The sequence below is a fragment of the Ooceraea biroi genome, chromosome 7 (genome assembly GCF_003672135.1).
Source record: "Ooceraea biroi isolate clonal line C1 chromosome 7, Obir_v5.4, whole genome shotgun sequence".
Lineage (NCBI taxonomy): Eukaryota > Metazoa > Arthropoda > Insecta > Hymenoptera > Formicidae > Ooceraea > Ooceraea biroi.
The window spans coordinates 2,178,866-2,199,734 of record NC_039512.1 but is presented as its reverse complement, the minus strand read 5'-3'; the positions used below and the strand labels follow the sequence as shown (position 1 = coordinate 2,199,734).

Below are 20,869 nucleotides of genomic sequence, written 5' to 3'. Positions count from 1 at the left end.
ACTTGATCGAGATCCGTTGGAAAGTTTCGGCTGCAAGATTGATATTCAGTCAGTGGAAATTAAAGCTGTTCTTCAATTAAAATACCACTAATCATTTATTATTAATCGATGTTCTCATTTAGACTGTCTAATTTTCTAAGAATTAAGAGTGCATCCATTATTCTCCTATTTCACAGAAATTAGTTTATAAGTTAAATTGATATCTTCTTTTTTTCCTGGAAACACTTTTGTGAAAATTTCTATAAAATAAAATTATAAAGGCTTAAAGTATGTTTTGGTATCAAATTACTTATATATTGAATGAATAAAATCTTGATGTTTTACATATGGAAGGTTACATACTAATCGTTTTGTAATTTGCTCATTTTCAGGAGGCAGCAGCTGGATCAGTCCGTATACTGCGAGCCCGAGTCGCGGCGAACTACCACTGTAGAAGATGACAGGCAGGATGTACAAGGCACCAAACCGGAAAAAGTCAAAGTAACGATATATTGTCAATTGTTCTCACTTATTGAAACTGTTAGATATAGATATTAATTTATGGTCAAAGGTGAACGCAATTCAAAGGCGGATGGAGCGAAGAGAAACTGATTCCAAAAAATCTGTTACAGAACACAACGCAGGATCTGTTCGAGTTGCTTGAGCGAGTGCAGAGTTCACGTCTTGATGATCAGCGCTGCGTTCTGCCGTCATACTTCTCTCAGGTATGTAATAAAATATATACTTATATCGACGAGTATATACGTGGGGAAAAGATCCATGGATATTATTAGCTGAAATGAAAGGTCAATTAATTTTTTATCTATAACTAAATTTGGCGTAAAGTACATGAAATTCTCTCAACTAAACTTTACTTAGGAAGATAATACAATTCTTTCTTTTTAAGAAGATACTATTCTCTGGAATGTTTTCTTCAAAAAAATTTTTCTTAAGAGGATCCTGGAGTGGCCAGTGAACTCCGTCGCGGCGTCTGAATTACCGGCGGAATCGATGATTTTCCTGTATTTTCTTTTTATTCAATTCACAGAATGAAAAATCCTTTTCCACGATGAAAGTACACACAATAATGTAATGTGAAAAGCAGGACTTAACTTTCCAAACGGACAAAAATCACAATTTTTTATTCAGCCACGATTTCACGGGCATACGTAGGCACGAAATGATCACGAATCTTTCTGCACTAATTACTTTGACACTAGGCTTCTAAACTCATTTCTAAAAGCTTCCCCATATTCTTTCATTTTGTTCCGTCCTTGCGATTATCGAATTTTGGCCACACAAACTGCAAAACATTTATATTAAGAACATTAATGTACGAGGTGACGTCACAATAGGCCGATAATAAAACTGTAAATTTTTTTTTGTCGTTTTTAACATAAAGTCGAGTTTCGCTCGGTATATTTCTTTGTATACTTTAATCGTGGAGAAGGATTTTTCATTCTATACAATCATTAAAGAGTAATTACTACAGTAAGATCGACCAATTCCGCCGGTAATACAGACGAACGACTCCAGGATCCCCTTAAGGTAATTTTAGTTGAGAGAATTTTATGTACTTTTTGTCACGCCAAGTTCTTTCTTTTTAAGACAAAAATTCTGTTACTTTTAAAATTTTTCACTTATGAAACGTATAATGCGTGTTTAAAACTAGACAGTTTTATGATATGGTCATTATCTTAATTTGAAGCGGCGGCTTTCATGACGTAGTATTTTCGTGCTGACCGCGATACCGGTGCCCGTATATCCGAAAAGAAAAAAAAACTGTTAGTTCCTCGTTATCTAATTTCATGCGTCTAACCACGGTTTAACGACCAGTTCAAACGTCCCACAAAGTTGGACCGTGTCTAAATTTACGATATATCGCTTCTATCTCACGCCTTCATGGGTGATTTAGTTTAGAAGTGCTCCAATGCGCACGGGATGAAATCAATATTTTATTCGAATGTTAGTTTGCATGAGCAACATTAACTATATCTCCGCATATCGAAATAAAGTTATAAATAGTCTATTAGTTATATATTTAATACCAAATATAATATTACGATATACATAACATTATATATAACATGTTTGCTATGTTATCTCCGAAAACTTTACAGAAATAGAAGACAATCTTCGTAATATTCTTCTACGTATTAAATCTCTTTTTTTTATAAATATATTTAAAAGTTTTATTAAAAAGATGATAAAATTTTCCACTTTAATTTAAACTATAATTTCTGCTGATTATTTGATGCAACATGTTACGAGTAAAAAGAAGGATTGATTTTCTCGAGTTCGTAGGAAAGATATAACTCTCTTCGTCCATTCAATTCTAGTTTATAATTCTTAATTAACTGCTCTTTGCGTGCGGTTATCATCGAGTTGCTTAAATTCTCGCGTGACATGACCCGCCCTCGGTCGGGACGACAGACTTCGTTTGCGTGCGAACAAGCCGGAGATGAATGGACAACAGGCGAGAAGGAGGAAGAAGCCGAAGATGAATGAACAACGCGATCCGTCACGGCTGCCGAGATGCGTATGAAAAACTCTCAAGACGAATCGCTTGATCACGCGCCGCTTGATTTCCTGCGATCGGCCGATCGCGACACGCATGGGGTTCTATCGCGTCGGGCCACGTTCTTGTCTCGCTAATAGAGAAAATCGTGCCAGTCACGTGCTAAACCGGCACGATAGGAGCTACTTCGCCTCTTACTAGCCCTAAATAAAGGAAAATGCATTTGAGCTCCGTGTCAGATCGCTATTTTGCGGTATTCACACAATTAAATGACGCATCATATGGCACTCGGAGAATAATTGTATTTTGGATGATCCTGCAATTCTCTCTCCCCTTCTCATCAATCATTAATACTAGGAAATTAAGAAGAAATCGGATATGTTTAATATTATGGGATCACAAAAAAATAGAAAAGTTGTTAAAATTGAAGACGTGCAAATTATTACATCTATTAATATTAACATTAATACATGTAATGTTAAAAATGCATGTAATGCTAAAAATTAATTTTTTATATTTTTTAATTAAAAGTTAATTTATTAATTTATATTTTGACCGATTAATTCTTTAGAATGAGAATAGAGAATGAAGAAATCATGATTCTTTTAATTTGAAATTTCAAGTTCCGTTTAAAATTTTATGTCGGACATCAATCACATTTTAGTCAGTCAGACATTACAACTCGCTGTTTTATTGTCGACTAACTCGGATCTTCTTTTTTTTAATTGGAGAAGTTAAGTGACTTTTATACTCGTGGGAATAGTCACCGCGAATGCGCAAAAACGAACGAGTCTGCAGGAAGTTGCGCATATGGGAACCGCTTTTGAAGAATATTCCTCGCTTCTCGTTCTCTTTCTCGTTGGCAAATCGCGATCCGGATTTCACCACAGCTGAGCTATAATCATCTGCGTGCCACATGCTGTCTTACGAGCTTTGCGTGAGAAGCATTCGCTCTTTTTTACCTACTCTTGTTTCTCTTCTTGTTCGACTTGGTCTGACCGACGGTTTTGCTGCCGATAATGTAGATCTATATCAATTGGAACGATAAGCAACCTTTGTTGTCGACAATGCATACACTATTGTGCATTTCTCGACAATGCATACATGTGTACCGACTTAGGATATGAACGTTATTGGTAACGAAGTGATCTTTGTTATCAATGACTGACTATACACGCGTTCAATATTATATAGTATTTTTATGAATAATGCAAAAACAAAAATATAGTTTATTTTAAATTACATTTTTTTTATAATTAGTTTTGATGGATTTTCCGTTATTGTCAGATTGCATTACTACATTAGTACCTTGTTATTTTATTGTGCATGTGTAATGCATTTAATACTACACAAAATGACATAATTAAATATCATCGAAGAAATGTTTATTTGCAACTCAATTTCTTAAGAACTTAAAATATTTTATATTTGTAATAATATTTATAATAAATATAATATATTTTATCGAATACAGTAAATAAAATATCAATTTTTTCGTATTATTACTCATTAAAAGAAATTAGGGATGAATGCTAAATGATTTTGTTAATTATATCCTAATGAAGTTAAGATGATTACAATTTTATTATTGACGAAATTACTAAGAAATCATAATGTTTTATTGAATTAAGGTTTGCAACAATTTACTTTTTAAATCTTTATACAAATTATTTTAAAATATTTATAAACATTTACTCAAAAAAACAATTAATTTTACGCAAAGTACAAGCAGATTACGGTTACCTAGTAAGGTATTATTTTCAACGGCATATTTATCACTCATGACGCAACGAGAAGTACCAGCATCTCTTAAGTAGTAAATAATTATATGGTTCATCATACTCGAACCGAAACTCTGAAACGCGTCGCTGATTCGCGCGACACGGTAAAACGAGACGCACTACGTAGAGAACGAGGCACGGGGGAATACGCTGCTTCCGGTCCGCCAGGTAAGCGCGCAGGAAGTTGCCGCTTCGAACCGTCGTACTATGGCCAAACGCTCGGGAAGATTTTCAGATTTGCACTCCCTGTGCGGTGACCGTGAAGATTGTAGATTTGGTGCGGGTCCTTCCTCTTACAAAAAGTCATTATTGTACTCTCTGTGAACCGTGGGTGGAAAAAATAAGTGGGAAAGCGTCGCAGTTAGCTATCGCGAGTGAATAGAATGAGAGATAGGATAGAGATAGCATATCGATAGCAATCTCAGATTTGAAATTTGAAATACGTCAGCTTGTGTAAAATTAATATAAGTAGGTCGTCGTTCTGGAAAATCGAGAATCGAATTATCTTCGAGATAAGCGTTCTATTAGATACAGTGTATTAAATTTTTTGTTTGTATTTATTTTGGTTTAACATTGTCACGTAGGTATAATTGCGGAATGAATCTTTTTTCCAAATATGAATTCGAGGGTCCTGACCTTCGATTCGTTTTGTAATGAACTATTCACCGCGATTACATTGGGACGTTGTTAAACATTCTCATTGACAGCCGATTTAAATTGGCTGCAGCTGCTGCGGCTCATTAATACTTATTATCTACTGACCGAATTCTATTGTAAAAAAAGACCGATATCGATATCTACCATTCATTCATTTTCGACTATCAGCTCTTCTCGAGCTTCAGCTGATCTTCCGCTTGAAGTGAAAGATTATCCACGCATATTATTTATATACGGTTATACCATTGCGCTTCTAAGCATTAACTAATTCGTGAACAGTCATCATAATTAGCTCATTAATTAACTCATGATGTCAGAGTATAATAATTACATATTGTATACAAAGGGAAACAATTTTCTGGATGAATTTCAACGTGACATTGGATCCTTCCTCTCACTCTATTCGAGTGAGAGGATCTCCAATTCGAGTCGCTTTATTTCGATTCGCACATCATTGGCCACGTATTCCAGTATCGTTGATTTGATTATGGATTTTTTCTATTTGGAGGAAATATGTAATTGACCTATTTACCTGGTGAGACCTAATATTTCGAAGGGCCGCATATATGTAAATGGCGGAAGGTGTTGGGAGCGAGAGCGTGACGCTGTCGAATTTTTGGGCGCAGGAAGTTGACTGAAATAACGAAACAAAGAGGCATGGACACACAAAGAAACGGGAAGCCTCGTCGACAACGAGGCAAGTCGACCACGAAAGGACATCCGGTCTCTCTTTCTCTCATTCTCTCTTCCTCTCTTCGTGGTTCCCTTTAGTCGCCACAAACTTACTGTCTGTTTCCTCTTGGTTTCGCCTTCCGCACCACCTGTCGTTACCATGCGGATGCCAGGGGTTCACCCTGCTCTTGGAAGATACGCGTGCGCGAACTACTTTCGAACTTCAAAGCATCCACGGTCATTATTGCATATTAATTAATGTTATCAATCACCAGATCGTTATTCCTTATTACAAATCACATTTTTACATTATAAGGAAAAAAGTCTTTAATGTTTATTATAAATTATTAATATCAGTGAAAGCAGCGTGAGATTTTCTAATCAAATTCATCTTTCATAAACTTTCACAAAACAAATATGAAAAATAGCATAATCGACTTTTGTCATGCACAGGATGCTTAGGAATATTCACGTATTGATACCTTTATTTTAATCTGTAATTTTGTTTGCATGTGCGAGCATAATATAACATCTATAAATTTTATTTTTTATAAGACTTTATCGAGATAATATACGCGTTATCGAAACGAAAACAATTGAATAATGCCAGTGTCGAAAGCGTTTCCACATTAGTCTAGACACGACGTGCAAACTTACATGTACACACACATGCACGCACACACACACATGGTTTCCAAATGTAAGCGATGGAAAGTTCTATAGCGATAAGAGTTTCCCTTTCAAAGGTCTTTAAGACTTTAATGCGGTGCCTATCGTTAGACCTGTCGAAACTTGAAAAGACTGAAAAGGGGGCCTGCTGAGGAAACGATCGTAAAATGCCCAAATGCTCAACCTGTCCTAATTGATTGGGAATGGCATGGCGAGAAACAGTGCACTTTACGGAGAATCGAGTTTACGCGCCTGATGGCGACCATGGTAACATTTGTGATTCAATGGTGGGAGTTTTAAGAACGGCTAGACGTTGAGCCGAAGCCGTGAGGGGTGAAGAGGGCACGGTGAGGATTGTCGGTAGAGATGGAGGGGTACAACGCAGGGACGGATGTAAAATGGGAGAAGAGCGTTGCAACATTTGTCATCTTTCTCTTTGCTTTCGGTTACACTGGAAAATCATTATATTAAATAAAAACTAAAAATAAATGTGTGTGTATGAAAACTATATAACACGTGACAGAAAGTTCGACTTATTGTTCCAAGCGCATCTTTTGGTCAGAGCTGGTGATTAATGATTTATAGTCAAAAAGATAACGATTTATCTACATTAATCATGATTTGCAACTTTCTACGAATAATTCACAAGTATGCCAGAAAATCAGTTGAAACGCGAAACTTTACCGTCTAAAACTGCTTTTAATTTATCTTTCGGAGGGACTTACTTTCAACAACGTGTTCACGCACGCTTTTATTTCGAAACATGTTTCCTAAAACTTCCAAAAACTTCTTTTTTGATGGAAGTACAGTATGTACAGCTACGGACGCAAACATAGTGACGTTTCTCTAACTCGGTAAACAAGAAAGACGCGTTTGCTCCAGTTTTATCCCAAAGTTGACGGCGTTCTCCAGCGTCGAAATTCTTCGTACGTCACTGCCGAGACGGTGAACGCGTTCACCGCAACGCTCCGCCGAACGTGCGCTCAGTCGCGTCTCTGCATTCATGGCATGAGGTCACGTGGGGCCGTCCGAGCGCCGCCCCGTCTCGTGCGTCGTCCAGTATCCGTCGCGCTGCAGCGTGCAGTTGTTCGCGCGCTTCGCAGCGCGTAGGACGTCCGTTCACGGTCCCTCCGCGACCGCCGCGCGTTTCCTCGCGATCTCCCACGACCGCTAAACTTTCTATTACGACCTCGCTCGGTGAACGCCGCCTCGTTTGTCGGCGACACGACGTTCACTCGAAGGCAGCCGAAGGTGAAGAGGGATAAAGGGAACGTTGCATCCCGCGCATTTCGGGAGTGCGGAATTCAGCGCGGCTCGAATCGCAGGATGACAAGTAAACGCGATCGGCGACGTCGCCGTCGCCGAGGATCACCGCCGGGTAGCTGTGTCCGGATTTAGGTCCAATCGGGCGCTTTGGTTCCGCGCTCTTTTGCGGGACTGTGCACCATTTCTTACGGGGAACCGTGCGGCAGCGAATACCGTGTCGAAGGAGAAACTCTATCCTACATCTTGGAGATAACTTCGCAAGTTTTGGAGTCGTAGCAGGGTACGACCTCGCTCGTGTCCAGGAAACGCATCCTTCGTAACGTTGCACGTTTTTTATTTCATGCGTGGGATATTTCTTCCGCGTATTAAAGTTCATCAGGATATCGCCAACCCCCGAGACTAGACTGGCCGGTAAAATTGCAGCTCGGACGTAACACCCCAGACCGAGTCCGCCCATGTAACACGTCTAAGCGAGCGACAACGTGCACGCCGCGAGATAGAAAGTAAATTCTGTCCGTTTGAAGCTCGCGCGACGGGGTTTGCGAGTTCCCGACGATTCTCGACTCGGTGGAACTCTCTCGCCGCCGAACCGAGCGGATCGGGAGCGTGGAGCGTGTACCACCGCGGGCGAAGGCAAGTTAGTGGCGCTCGTCACGAACGCGTGCGTTGGAGTTGAAGTCGGAGCGATCGAATCGATCTAGAGGAGTGGTCATTAAACAACTTTTTATATCACGACCGCGGTTATGATGGGGGTATTGAGATGGAGGCACGATCTCAGATCGGAGGCCGCGCAGCAGCAGCAGGAACAGCAACAGAGAGCCGGCGCTGACCGATCCGCCGGACACAACAGTCACACGCACACCCACACTTTCCCGAAGCTGCTGTCGCAGGTGAGTCCTCCCTCGCATCCTCGAAAACAGTTAGGTTTATCTTTTCTCAATAATCGAGGTTCACCAAGATATCAAAAGCTTATCTTTTTAATTTTTCAGAAAAAATTTGAAATTTTAAGTTATATTTTTCTATGAAAATTTTGACATTCGCAACTCAGAAATATATATTGGAATTAATAATTACATAATTCATTGTGTATGGGATAATGTAAAAATAATATAAAAATGTGAGACACTTTAGTAAATGATGAAATGTAATATTAAAATGCCAGAGAGAGGAGAAATAATTGTATCATGATGATAGATTGCACACAAGGACTAAAGAAAGCATATTTTGTCAGCTTTGGGGCTTCTGGGTTGAAACCGCGTTCTTTGTCATTTTGGTTCCGACAAAATACGAATGCAACCTGGAGGCCAAAACTGATAACCAGCAGCGCTCTCAACTTATCGCATATTTTATTACGCGTTGAATATTTATATTGGCATTTGCATCGAAAAGTTTAATTTAATTTTTAATATGGATAACAAGTGTTTTCTTTACGTGGACAAAAATATGTTAAAGCGCTTTCTGCTGTTTACTGTCCTAAATTTTCGACATCAATTTGACAGTCAGATTTTGTATTGAGGAATGGCTCAACTTCGCGATGAAAAAGAAAAGAGCAGAGGATAGGTGCAAGAGAGACGTATATCACGGAATGAGAACGTTAACTGTAACTCCGGCCTGACGGTCTGTTCATTTTCCTAGCACGGCCCCGTTATACGTCGGCGCGGGGCCGCCGACTTAAAAAGTCCCATTTTCCCACGTGCGGTCGTGCGCGATATCTGCACACGCGTCATTTGTGCACGGCAAGAGAAATCAAGAGAGACGGAGTCATTCTCATACGCAAAGTCATCGTGGACATGTCTTTTTGTAGAACACCGTATACTCGACGCAATTCTAGCACAGACATAGAAATATTATAACCGTCATTCGTTATAAGTTGTTACTCCAGTTAAGAAGGAAAAGCTACAAGCGACGTTTTACAAACTGATTAGGCGCTACAAGCACGTAACTCAAAATTGTTAAAAATCGAGCGACGCCGGATTGGAACATTATGTTTCTTAACCTACTTTTATTGACATGTAAATATTTTCTGGACGAATTCAGCATATTAATATGACTGACTCTTCGCTTTCTCTCTTCGCTTTCTAAAGACCGCAACAGAAGGATATTATATCATAAAAATAATGATCTTCTCGATCAACTTTAAGTGACTTTAAGTTCATGGAAACATCTCACAGCCGCTCGAATTGTTCGTCTTTTAAAATCGCGATTATGCTCGCCTATTGTTGCGCACGCCAGGCGTAATTATATTCGAAGAGCTGCGGTGCTCGACCAGCGAGTTAAAGGCGAGCTCTTAACGACCGGCTAGCACGTGCTCGTCGACAGGCATTTTAATTTCTCGCAGCGGACGCAGCGCCGAGTTCTGATTGCCGAGAATTACACTTGTCGCCCGATGGCCGCTCTCGTGCGCGTTTTACCCGCGCGCTGCCAATTATTGTTCTCTTTTTCGAGCTTGACCCTGCCACGAAATTCGTAATCGACTATCATCGCACGCAGACCTAAATTGGTCAAGAATCGCACCGGCACGGTGACCTAAAATCTTTCAATCAAGCATCTCAATCGAGAACCTCTTACTAAGCAACACAGCATAAGGAGTGAAAGCTAAAAATATATTCTTAGTAATAAAGAAAGATGTAGAGAGAGAGAAGAAAGAGAGAATCTCAAAGTAGAAATTTAATATGATGATACAAATATAGGGGTGTGATTTAGTTTTGAGGGTTTTTTTGCTCAAAAACGCATGTATTTAAATATGATAATGAATGAATACCTTAATCAAAATATTTTCCTTCGTTTTCTATAACTTTTTCCCATCTTTCTGGCAAGAGATGGATTCCACCACGATAAAATGACTTCTTTTGAGTTGATCCATTCGTCGACGAATTTTCGCACTTCTTCCAAATTATGAAAGTGTGTATCCTCTAAAGCGTGTTGCATCGACCGGAACAAATAATAATCGCATGGAGCAATGTCCGGAGAATACGCGGGGTGCGGTAAGACTTCCCATTCGAGCTCTAATAGTGTTTCTTTCACTGATAACGCAACGTGAGGTCGAGCGTTGTCACGAAGAAGAATCACTTTCCGTCGTTTACTCGCAATTGCTGGTCGTTTTTGGTCCAATGCTTGCTTCAACTTGTACAATTGGTGTCGATAACGATCAGCCGTGACAGTCTCATGCGGATTTAACAGCTCATAGTACACTATCCCACCAAATACGGAGCATTACTTTTGAACCGTGAATATTGCGTCTCGGGGTGGATGTTGATGGTTCGCCTGGATCCACCCGTGATTTTCTGCGTTTCGGATTATCAAAATAGATCCACTTTTCATCCCCAGTAACAATCCGAGACAAAAGACTCTTCTTTTTTTGCCTGGCGATCAACGAAATGCAAATGTTCAAATGGCACTTTCCGATAATTGATGTCGAACCCATTTCCCTTCTTTCTGAATTTTTCCCATTTCATGTAAATGTTTCGTAACTGTTGTACGATCAACATTTAATGCTCTGGCAAGTTCTGAAGTGGATTGTGTTGGATTTTCGTGCAATAATGCTTGGAAATCTGCATTTTCAAGCTTTCTTGGTTGTCCCGAGCGTTCTTTGTCCTTCACATCAGTATCACGACTTTTAAAGCGTCTAAACCAGTATTCACGCGTCTTAATTGATGGGGCAGAATCACCATAAGTTTCCACAAGAATTCTATAACCGTCAGCCGCAGTTTTCTTTTGATTAAAAAACAAAAGCAACGTATGTCGAAAATGCTCTTTCGGATTTTTACGATGATATAAACACGACTGTTATTGCATCTATTGCTACAATGTTACTAAATGTCATGGATAATGTCAAGACTGTAAGAAAGAACAGTTATCGGAAACAGCTATTGGAACAAACTGACACTACAGCCATCTGTTGCAAAACCCTCAAAACTAAATCACACTCCTAATAGATTGTACCGAGCTGAGTATTCAATATCCGCGACACGTGTCACAACTTATGCAATCAAAGTGCCCTACTTTGAGATCTAGAGTTGTTCTTCAATCGGAGAAATTTATCTACAACTTCCGTAAGAACTTTGTCAGACATTTAGATGCGCCACGTACTTAAACACGTTCTGAAAATTTTTATTCATCGATAGCACGTGCAGCAGCTTATCCAATCTGCGAAGCACTAGAGCGTAAATTGTGAGCACCTCTCGAGAGAATAGAGAAATCGTGATTCATTGCATCTTTCAAACCGTCGCGAAGGATTTAGGTGTATCCGCGTTGTCTGACTCATCTTTACACCTTTTATTTTTCGATAACATACTTATCGTGCTATGTCATGGTTTATCGAATCATCAAGGTACTCGACTACGAGGCGGAGAAATCATTATTCGCTGCATCTTCAAAAAATATTGTGAAAGTGCTCTCTCTCCTTCCTTCTCTCTTCTTTCCATCGTTTCTATCCCCGATTGCATAATTCATATTTCCGAGCGGGAAAGAGTGATTCAGGTTTAGCATGAGGAGGCGAGGGGATCCTTGGAGAGAATCGAATCGGAGTCACGCGCCACGAAGAGAGAACGTTTCTCGTACGTAGCCGTGAAAGACGATCGCCGAGCGGGCAGTCGTTTTAAAAGGCGCTCCGCAAAAGGGGCCGCACAGCTGTTCGCGTGTCTCCCGTTTTTTCTTCTTCCTCGTTTTGACATATAAGGCCCGAAGCCAAAGTAAGCTTGTACGAACCCGTACGGATGCACCCATAGGGAGATTTTAATCAGTTCTCATCGATAACGATACTTGCCACCGAGGGATGTTTGTACAAGGTGTCCCCGTAAAAATGCACACGCTTTTTTACTGATGCGACATACCAAAGCAAAAAAATTTTTTGCAAAGATTTTCGTTTTATGGCAATGTACACTGGAGCGTGATATAAGTAGACCAGTAGAATGAACGATAATGCAATCTTAATTAGCACGAGATAACGCTAATGACTGTTGCGACAAGCATAATTATAGTGTGAGTGTAATCGGAGTTGAGAACGAGAAAAGCGCAAAGCGGAAAGACATAAGTATGTAAAACAGAAATAAAACGTATGAACATAAAGTAGAAATAAAAGCAAAGAATGCAGAATTTTTGGAAATTATCGAATTAAATAATTATTGAGATTAATAGGGATATAAAATAAAAAATATATTTAATATTTAATATATGGAAAAATTGACTTTACTGACATTTGTTGAGTATAAATATCGATGCAAAATTAAATCTGATTGGGCAGAAAAAATAGCATCGTAAGGTACGAACGTTACGAGGACCACCCTGTATAAACCAGGTGCACTCACTCCACAGCTGTCGGACCGTCTGGTTTCCGGTTAACGAAATGGCGAAAAATCGATTTGTCTATCCGGAATTCAGTCCCTAATGCTATTACTTCTCTAATATTTATTGTGATAAAATATTAGTATCAAAGTTGTGTGTTAAAATATAATTATTTATGCTAAAACAATGAATAAATTTTTACTTAGTTCCTTAAAATTAAATGTTTCAATCACCTTTATATGCAATGTCTTATTTTTTAGATTCGTATTATTAATTGCTTTCAATTATTTATAATTCGAGAATTGTTATATTGATTCAATGGCTTTCTTTTTGAGATTTTCATATTTAGTTAGTTATAAAAAGTTATATAAATTTATATAAAGATTTTTATAAAGATAATTTTATGTGAAATTATCAAATATCTTTTGAATATACTGCATCAATCTCCGAAGAATCATATCTTTGATTGTACACTTGATATTTTTAACCAACAGCATTCGGCAGGAAAAAGAGAAGAAGGAAAAGGTCTAGCTGCACACATACACACACACGCAAACCTGACCCGTTTCCTGGCCGACAGGTCCTATTACTGATGGGACGAGATGCACGATAATGCATTATATAAATTACGATTCGTTAGCGTAGTAACGTGTGATAACATTTATCAGTACTACCTTCTTATCGAATTTCCGAATATTATCTTTTCGACTTGTAGGTTGGTACATACTGTCAATGTACCTGACCTATGTACAGTTAACAAGATTCTCGTTTCTGAGAAAAACTCGAGATTTTATTGCTTCTCAATGTAGAAAACCAAATAATTTTGATAAGTTTATGAAATATTTGACTTTAAAAATTTATTTCCTGTATTTGGATGTTAAAACATAGCAGTTTGCCAAATTTATAATCTTATTATCCTCTATTAAGTTATAAAAAATTGATGATGGAAAATAGCTTACTGACGTATCGAACAAAATTTTTTCGCGGAATTTGATAATGCTGCAAAATTATTCATAGAATGTGGGATGTTCGTAATTCTCTGAATTCCCACGCATGAGTAACAAATAGAACTCTCGCAGTTTTAAATTTATGTTAAATTTGAGCTTATTCATTACACGATTGGTTAAATTTAAGTACCTAACATTAGGTAAAGGTATCATTTTCAAAATGTCCCTGAAACTTCGCATCTTGCCAGATTCCGTCTATGTAGCTATGTCTTATGAAGCTTTTATGAACAAGTGCGATTACTGACATACGATCAGAGTCTCGCCAACTACATCTAACAGACAATTTAATTCCTGGCACACCTCGCGAGTACCGTGTACATACGGGACTGTACATGGGCGCGTCCAACAATGCGCGCCTGCACTGAATTATTCATCTCTCTTCGCGAGAGAGAGAGTTGGCCACTTCTCTCTCGTTCCCGTCTTTACCTCTTTACCTCTCTCGTTCTCTTTCCATCGCTTCCTCTGCCTACCTGGTCCTCCTCTTTTTCCTCGCACTCGCAGGGGCGGGGATTCCTGTATTCCACGACTTCCCGTCCTCCCTTGTCTTTTTTTCTCTCTTCCACCGTGCTTGCAGACCGCCACTCGACGAAGAAGCGTCGAATGAAAAAATCACGAGCGCCTTGACCCTTCGTAACCCTCCCGTGTCTCGTCGTCGCTAGAAGAAGTATCGCGGAATTACGCATTTTATTCGAAAGCTTTCACGTCCCGCGACAGGATAATTATCTGAAATGATTGATAATTGTCTGAGAGGATCGATGCATCGTTTATCAACGCAGGATAAAAATCGAAAAGTATTTTTCCATATGCTTTATCCGTTCAAAAATGAAAAACTCTTGAATATTTAAAAAGCTTTTGCATTCCACATGATAAAATCCCATGAAAATTTTATCCTCGATTAGAATTTCTAACAAGTTATCTTGCAAATTTATGAAATTTCGTTCTGTGAATCACAGACGCACAATTTTCATGATCTTAGTTCGCGCATGTCTATATGTAATTTCAAATTGTAATAATAATAATATCCATAATTTCGAAACGCGGGATCAAAATTTTCAGATTCCATCAGGCTCGATTCTGATTTGCAGTTCATTGTCATTCGTTCGATTACGCGCGAGGTGAGCGGCATTAATAATTGCTGCAGCGTGGCGAAGGCGATATAATTGCTCTTCGTCGCAGCCGCGTGTTGTATCATCGCTTACGTGATTTCAGCGCTGGGCATGATGGCACGATTATTTCGCGCCTCTAACACGGTGCACGTACGTGCGTTATCACGAATGCTAAGAAGAGGTACGCGTTCGCTTCTGTGCCATAACTGGCGCTCGGTTACACTTTATGCCATTAGAAGCAGGATAGAGGACAATAACAACAGGGTGTTAGGCTCGGTTAGATCGGTTCCATTTCGAGATACGACTGTCTGCAGAGTAGATACAGCTGCACGTGTAACGACGTTTGTGCGTTTGACTCGAGTAACTAGAATTCGCTCAGATGCAATAGTCCGCACCAGTACGCATCGAGATCTGGTCCACACAAATTTGAGAGCATAAACATACGCGCAACATACAAGTATGTAATACGTATTATGTGTAAATTCTGCATGCACGTATTTTCTTCTTTTGACTGTCTTATTGCACAAGCTGATCATATACTACTGTATTTTTCTGTATTAGTTCAAAGTGGCCTTGCTGCATAAAATTCCGATATTTTTGAAATAAAATTTATGTTATTGGAGAATATGTTAAATAATATTAATTATTCATTATTATATTGCGATAATCACTTATCGCTCATTTATGTTAGCCAATGTTCTTTCAAGATCTGGCCTTAAAAGGAGTGAGTCATAGTAAACGAGCGATCGATTTTCCGTGCTCGAGCTATGGATCGCCCGATATCGCTATCGGGGTTAATCGTGAACGGCACTTTGTCACGAAAGGCACGCGTCGTAAGGTCATCCTCTGGACGTCTTGCGTAAAGTAACGCACGTGCGTGCGTGTAGCTGCAAATGCGATGACGAACTGGATATCTATAATGATGAATCGGTTATTCGCGGTTGGTTTGAGGAAGGCAGCAATGGATAGCGAAATTTCCTGTTTGTCATGAGTTAAAAAGGAGTTATTATACTATATAATGCTATCAGAGGATGTGATACGTATGGACATGTATTAAAAGTATAAAAGCGTGTGTAAAAGAATAACCTGAATATGTATTGAAGAGCAAAATAAATTAAAAGATAATAATAAATTACCAAAAATATTAATAATCCAAATATATATTAAAATTATGTAATAAAGTTACGCACGATTATTGCATAATTAATATATTAATTATTACATATTATATTTTTTGTGTACTTCTGCTTGCACAAAATTCTCAGTTGTTTCTTGATAAATAACAAACTTTTGTATATTTCAAGCTGTTTATTAGTTCCATTATTCCATTCACGAGGAAACATTCTCCGTAATTATACGCGAACGCGTCATACTTCCTACTTAAGGGCTCTCATCTCATCTTATGTAACTAAATAGGATGTAACTATTGTAACTAATCAACTTGGCAGAGGTGGGCTTATTAACGAAGCAGCAGTTCGTTAGCAAATATCAGAGGTAAACATTGACAGGATACGACTTGTCCGTAAACAACGATTATATACACAGCGTATTATTAGTTATGATGATAATTAAGTTATGCATCAACACCTAGTTAGAAAAGCAAAAATAAAATATTTAAAAATATAAATTGCATGTAGATTTGTTTTACAAAAAGATTGAATGCTCAAGTAGCATTTAGAACACTAATCGTGGCTCTGCAATTAGCGAATACGACACTTCGATACTTTGCATTACGAGAAGATAACTAATAAAACCAACCCCGAAACTCTCTCTATTCGATTCGCTGTCGCATCATAAAACGCTCTCAACCGAGAGCGTAGCTATTATCGCCGTAATCGTTTACGTTCCCCAAATATAACGACAGTGCTCTGGAAAAGATATCGTTAAGGAAAACGAGAACATTTCGTGGACCTTCTCGATATTTATCGATCAGCTTGCCCCATTACAGGGGCCAAGTGCGGGGAGTAGTTGTAAGAAGAACTCGCATTTGTCAGTGGAGCAGGAGGAGGAAGAGGAGCATCGTTACGACTTCGCGAATGAGTCGCATCGTCGAGCATGGCGTTAGATGCATACGCCCTTCCAATGTTATGTCCTATTGTGACCAATATATGACTCACAGAGACGAAATTGCTCGTACGCTTATCTAACTAGTCTAGTCTAGTCTCCTCCGATCGATCCTAACGTTATGCAAGAAGCATGCACGTATCGACGCGAAGGTCCGCAGTCTCCGTATCTAGATTTCCTTCCCCCTGCGGCTCCTTTGGACGGTCGTTTGCATTCTCCCCCTGAAATTCCGAGAAAAGAGATACCCGGTTTTCCTCTCTTTCTCCGTCTCTTGCCCTCAGGGGTTGCACTCTAATTCGCCCTTTCTCTGTCATCACTCTCTCAGCAGGCACACTCGTTTATACCTGCAGGCACTTTGGCGGTTTCTAGAAAGAGGAATGGTGCGGGTAAGTGCGCGCACGAGGAGGATTCCCATGCGTTTCTCGCTTCCGCATCCCGGTAAGCAGCACAATAGAGTAGATAGTATTTGTTGCTGCGGAATACGTTCAGGTTTTATTTTATTCATTGCGAAACACCGACGAATTTTCATCAAGCATCGTGCCGCTCTGTAGTTTCCTGCACATTTAATCCGAAATGGTGCGATGAAGTTTCACGATGAAATTAGATCGAGCGCAATTGAAGAGTTCTCTGTAACAGCGGCGTGACTTTTTTCGCGAGCCCAAGGAAGTTAATCTTACAGTCGAGAAAGTTAAATTCAGATTAATTTTCTCGAGTTCGTAAAAAAGTTGATGAGGAAAAGATCAGACGTGGATGAAATTCCTAAAACGTAGATTAATTTCCTCGTATTTTCTGATGAAGAAGCCTTGTGCTATCCGGTGCGCGCGCGATTAGCTACAAAATTTAATTAATTTGTTTTATTATCGTATAATTTAATTAATTTGTTTTACTATCGTATAATGGGACGTGTGATGCTGGTACACAGTATTCTGCTTCATTTTTCTCGCTTTATACGGTGTAACTTTACCTTTTCCGCCAGACACAGTTAATTACGCGGGTAACACCGCACCCTGGTGATTCCGTGATTCCCAGAATCCTCCGTAAGTCCTGCCTATTCGCCAGTCTTCCTCGTCGTTGATATAATCAAGGGTTTCCTACTGCCCACAGTCCGATGAGTCACTTCGTACTTGCTGTTCCTACCTCTGTTCCTACCTAGAATCTTACTTTCACCATCTTTCTCTTTCTCGCTCCCACGCATGTAATAAAATCCTTGCTTGCTCTTTGCTTCTTTGTAGGAAGTTCTGCTACATCCAATCTTCTTAAGATTTTGGTACGTTCTCTTTGAAAGTTAGTGGTGAAAAACGTACTATGTCCCTAAGAGTTTTCTGTAATTATTTGGCTATTTGATTAAACTCTCAGTTATACGATGAAAGATTCATTTTAACTATATAAAATTGGTTTTAGCAATGAGGGAAATCAAACTGAGAATTCTACTTTTAATTCTGTTATATGGAAGAAAAGAATTGGAAAATGTCAAAGGTTTGCCTCTATTTTTCACATTTATTATATCACTTAGACACAATAGAATCTAATAGTAAATTCTTTAATTTTAAAACTTACTTTAATAATAGAGAGTAATTATATTACTCTTATTTTGAAAACTACAAAAATCATTTCATTTTTTATTTTAATATAAAATAGGCCCTGCGTTTCGTAATTCAACTCCCACTTGAAGTCAATCTCCACTCACTGACTCGTTTTACTCGGCTTGTATAATTTTCACGCTCACGTGCCAACAACCCCACCGGTCGACCATTGTTCACATCTAGACCGAGGTTGATAGTACTGACTGGTTAGTTGGTAGTAGATATGTACCTACGCACTATCGAGCGATGATGATTCCCCTGATGAGAGTTGTTAACCGACCAGGAGCACGTCATGCTGTTTCGGAACTTTCCGCTCTTGGGAAATAGCAAACTATTCCACGAGCGATCTTCTCTTCTCTTGAACTTGAAGCGCTTTATTGATTTTCCAGCCACAATTGAATCGGTTGTTTGCAAAGTCGACGTAACTTTACAGTTGGAGATAATAAAAGTTGGTTGCGTCAACTAATAATCTGTAATATGTATCGTAATATTTCATATTAAATATTTATATATTTTCGTCAATATATATCCTTAATATCTTACTTAACATCTTACTGATGAGATCGTTGGATTTATTAAACATGATTAGATTAATTTTAATTTTTGTCTCATGGATTCGTAATATTTGTTACACTGATTGTGAAACCTTGATAGCAATTGAAGTCGAATGTGCATATTACATATGCGTTGGACTAGCACAATCACGTAATGTAGAATTTTTAGAGATACAGATAACTAATGAAAGTATTGCAACAACGATATCCTACAATGCATACAGAAAGATAACTATATCTATATAACGTTTATAAGCTGATGCTATCTATTATAGATACTATTACAAATAATGCTTGTGAATTGGCCTCGAAGTGCAGTAACGATTCGACAAAATGCGGCAATCAGTGATTCTCAAAGGGTATAATTATTGTCCGCGTACACACACGGGTTTCCACATTTCTCACATCGCGCTAGTGGGTATTTATAAACATGAAGAGAGATATTATGTAAGTCAGATATGGGCGGTAGATGTATATACGCGACTACGTACGTACGACGTCGCACGGAGACGGATGCTAATGAGCAATACAGTTTTCTGAACATCGGGTCGACCAAGAGATAGTATCCTTTTTATGCATGGACAATGTATCATTCACATCACTCTTTTTGCATTAATCAATCTTATAATATAGTAGTTTGATTAATGCAAAAAGAGTGATGTGAATGATACATTGTCCATTTTATATTTTCATTTGCTCTGTCTTATAATATAGTAGTTAGAGCAAATGAAAATATAAAATTTTAGCGTTAATATTAAATAATACTATTTGTTAATAATTATAATATTATTTGCATACAATTTTCGCTAAGTTTCTACATATGTATTAACATTATTATCAAGTTATATACATTAAATAATATATTGATCTATGTTAAAATTTGTAATTTATTATTGAAGAACATAGGAATATAAAACAGTTTTCTTTCGCACTATACTTAATACTAATGTATTATATAACGAGACAATTGTACGAATCATATATCGGGCTGTGACTTTTTATTTCGTCCAATTGAGAGGTCCGAAAGAGTCTTTTATGGCTCTTCCAGTCTCTTGCACGTGTATGACTCAGCCACGTGAATCACTTTAGATAAGCCAATCGAATACAATCGACCCTTGTTCTTACAAGACGTGAGTGCAACTTTCTCCAGAACTTAGTCTCTTCCCGTTAAGTCAGGATCAATTAATTATGGACGGATAAGCCGCGATTTTCGTGCAATCGCGTTCGATTATTATCAATGGGAAATCGATAGTTAATTAAAGATTCAACACAGTAGTCGACTAATTCATTCATTCGATAAAATCAAATTAAGTTGTTCAAATATCTGATCCAACTTAATTCAAAATTAATCAAGATAAATTTAGGCTCTTTCAATTTGAAAAGTAATCTTCTCAAGCATTTAAAACCATTTAATTGTGTTTCAATTGAGTCATGGTATCGATGAAATTGTCGCGTTCGATTGTTACTATTGTTTTACAAAATTATCCGTGCATTCATTTATTGTTTAATCGAGCTCGCGTGCATCAACGTAATTAGGTACTTAATTAAGCCATATTGTGGAAAAAACGTTGCTGTTTAGCAGTGGCGGATGTATCTCACGAAAATCGCATGACGAAAGGTTCGCACTCGTTGTTCTCGCACGCGCAGTTCTCTCATGTTAACAAACCGTCGTAAATATCGAAGACGCGTGCGGACGCAAGTAGTTTCACCTCGGATTCTTCGTGATGAAA

The 20,869-nt window shown here is 38.5% G+C and overlaps 1 protein-coding gene across 6 annotated transcripts in view; it reads left to right on the top strand.

Moving 5' to 3' along the window:
* Window positions 1–20,869, top strand: part of LOC105277651 (rap1 GTPase-activating protein 1) — a 109,948-nt gene that overhangs the window by 69,529 nt on the left and 19,550 nt on the right. For 5 of the 6 annotated variants that reach the window (XM_011336163.3, XM_011336165.3, XM_011336166.3 and 2 more), the window contains 2 exons: window positions 372–480; window positions 612–704. In XM_011336163.3, coding sequence (XP_011334465.1) covers window positions 372–480; window positions 612–704 — 202 coding nt within the window. Of the gene's footprint in view, window positions 1–371; window positions 481–611; window positions 705–4,018; window positions 8,433–20,869 lie in introns of those variants that run through there. The other variant, XM_011336168.3, reaches the window with a different exon arrangement.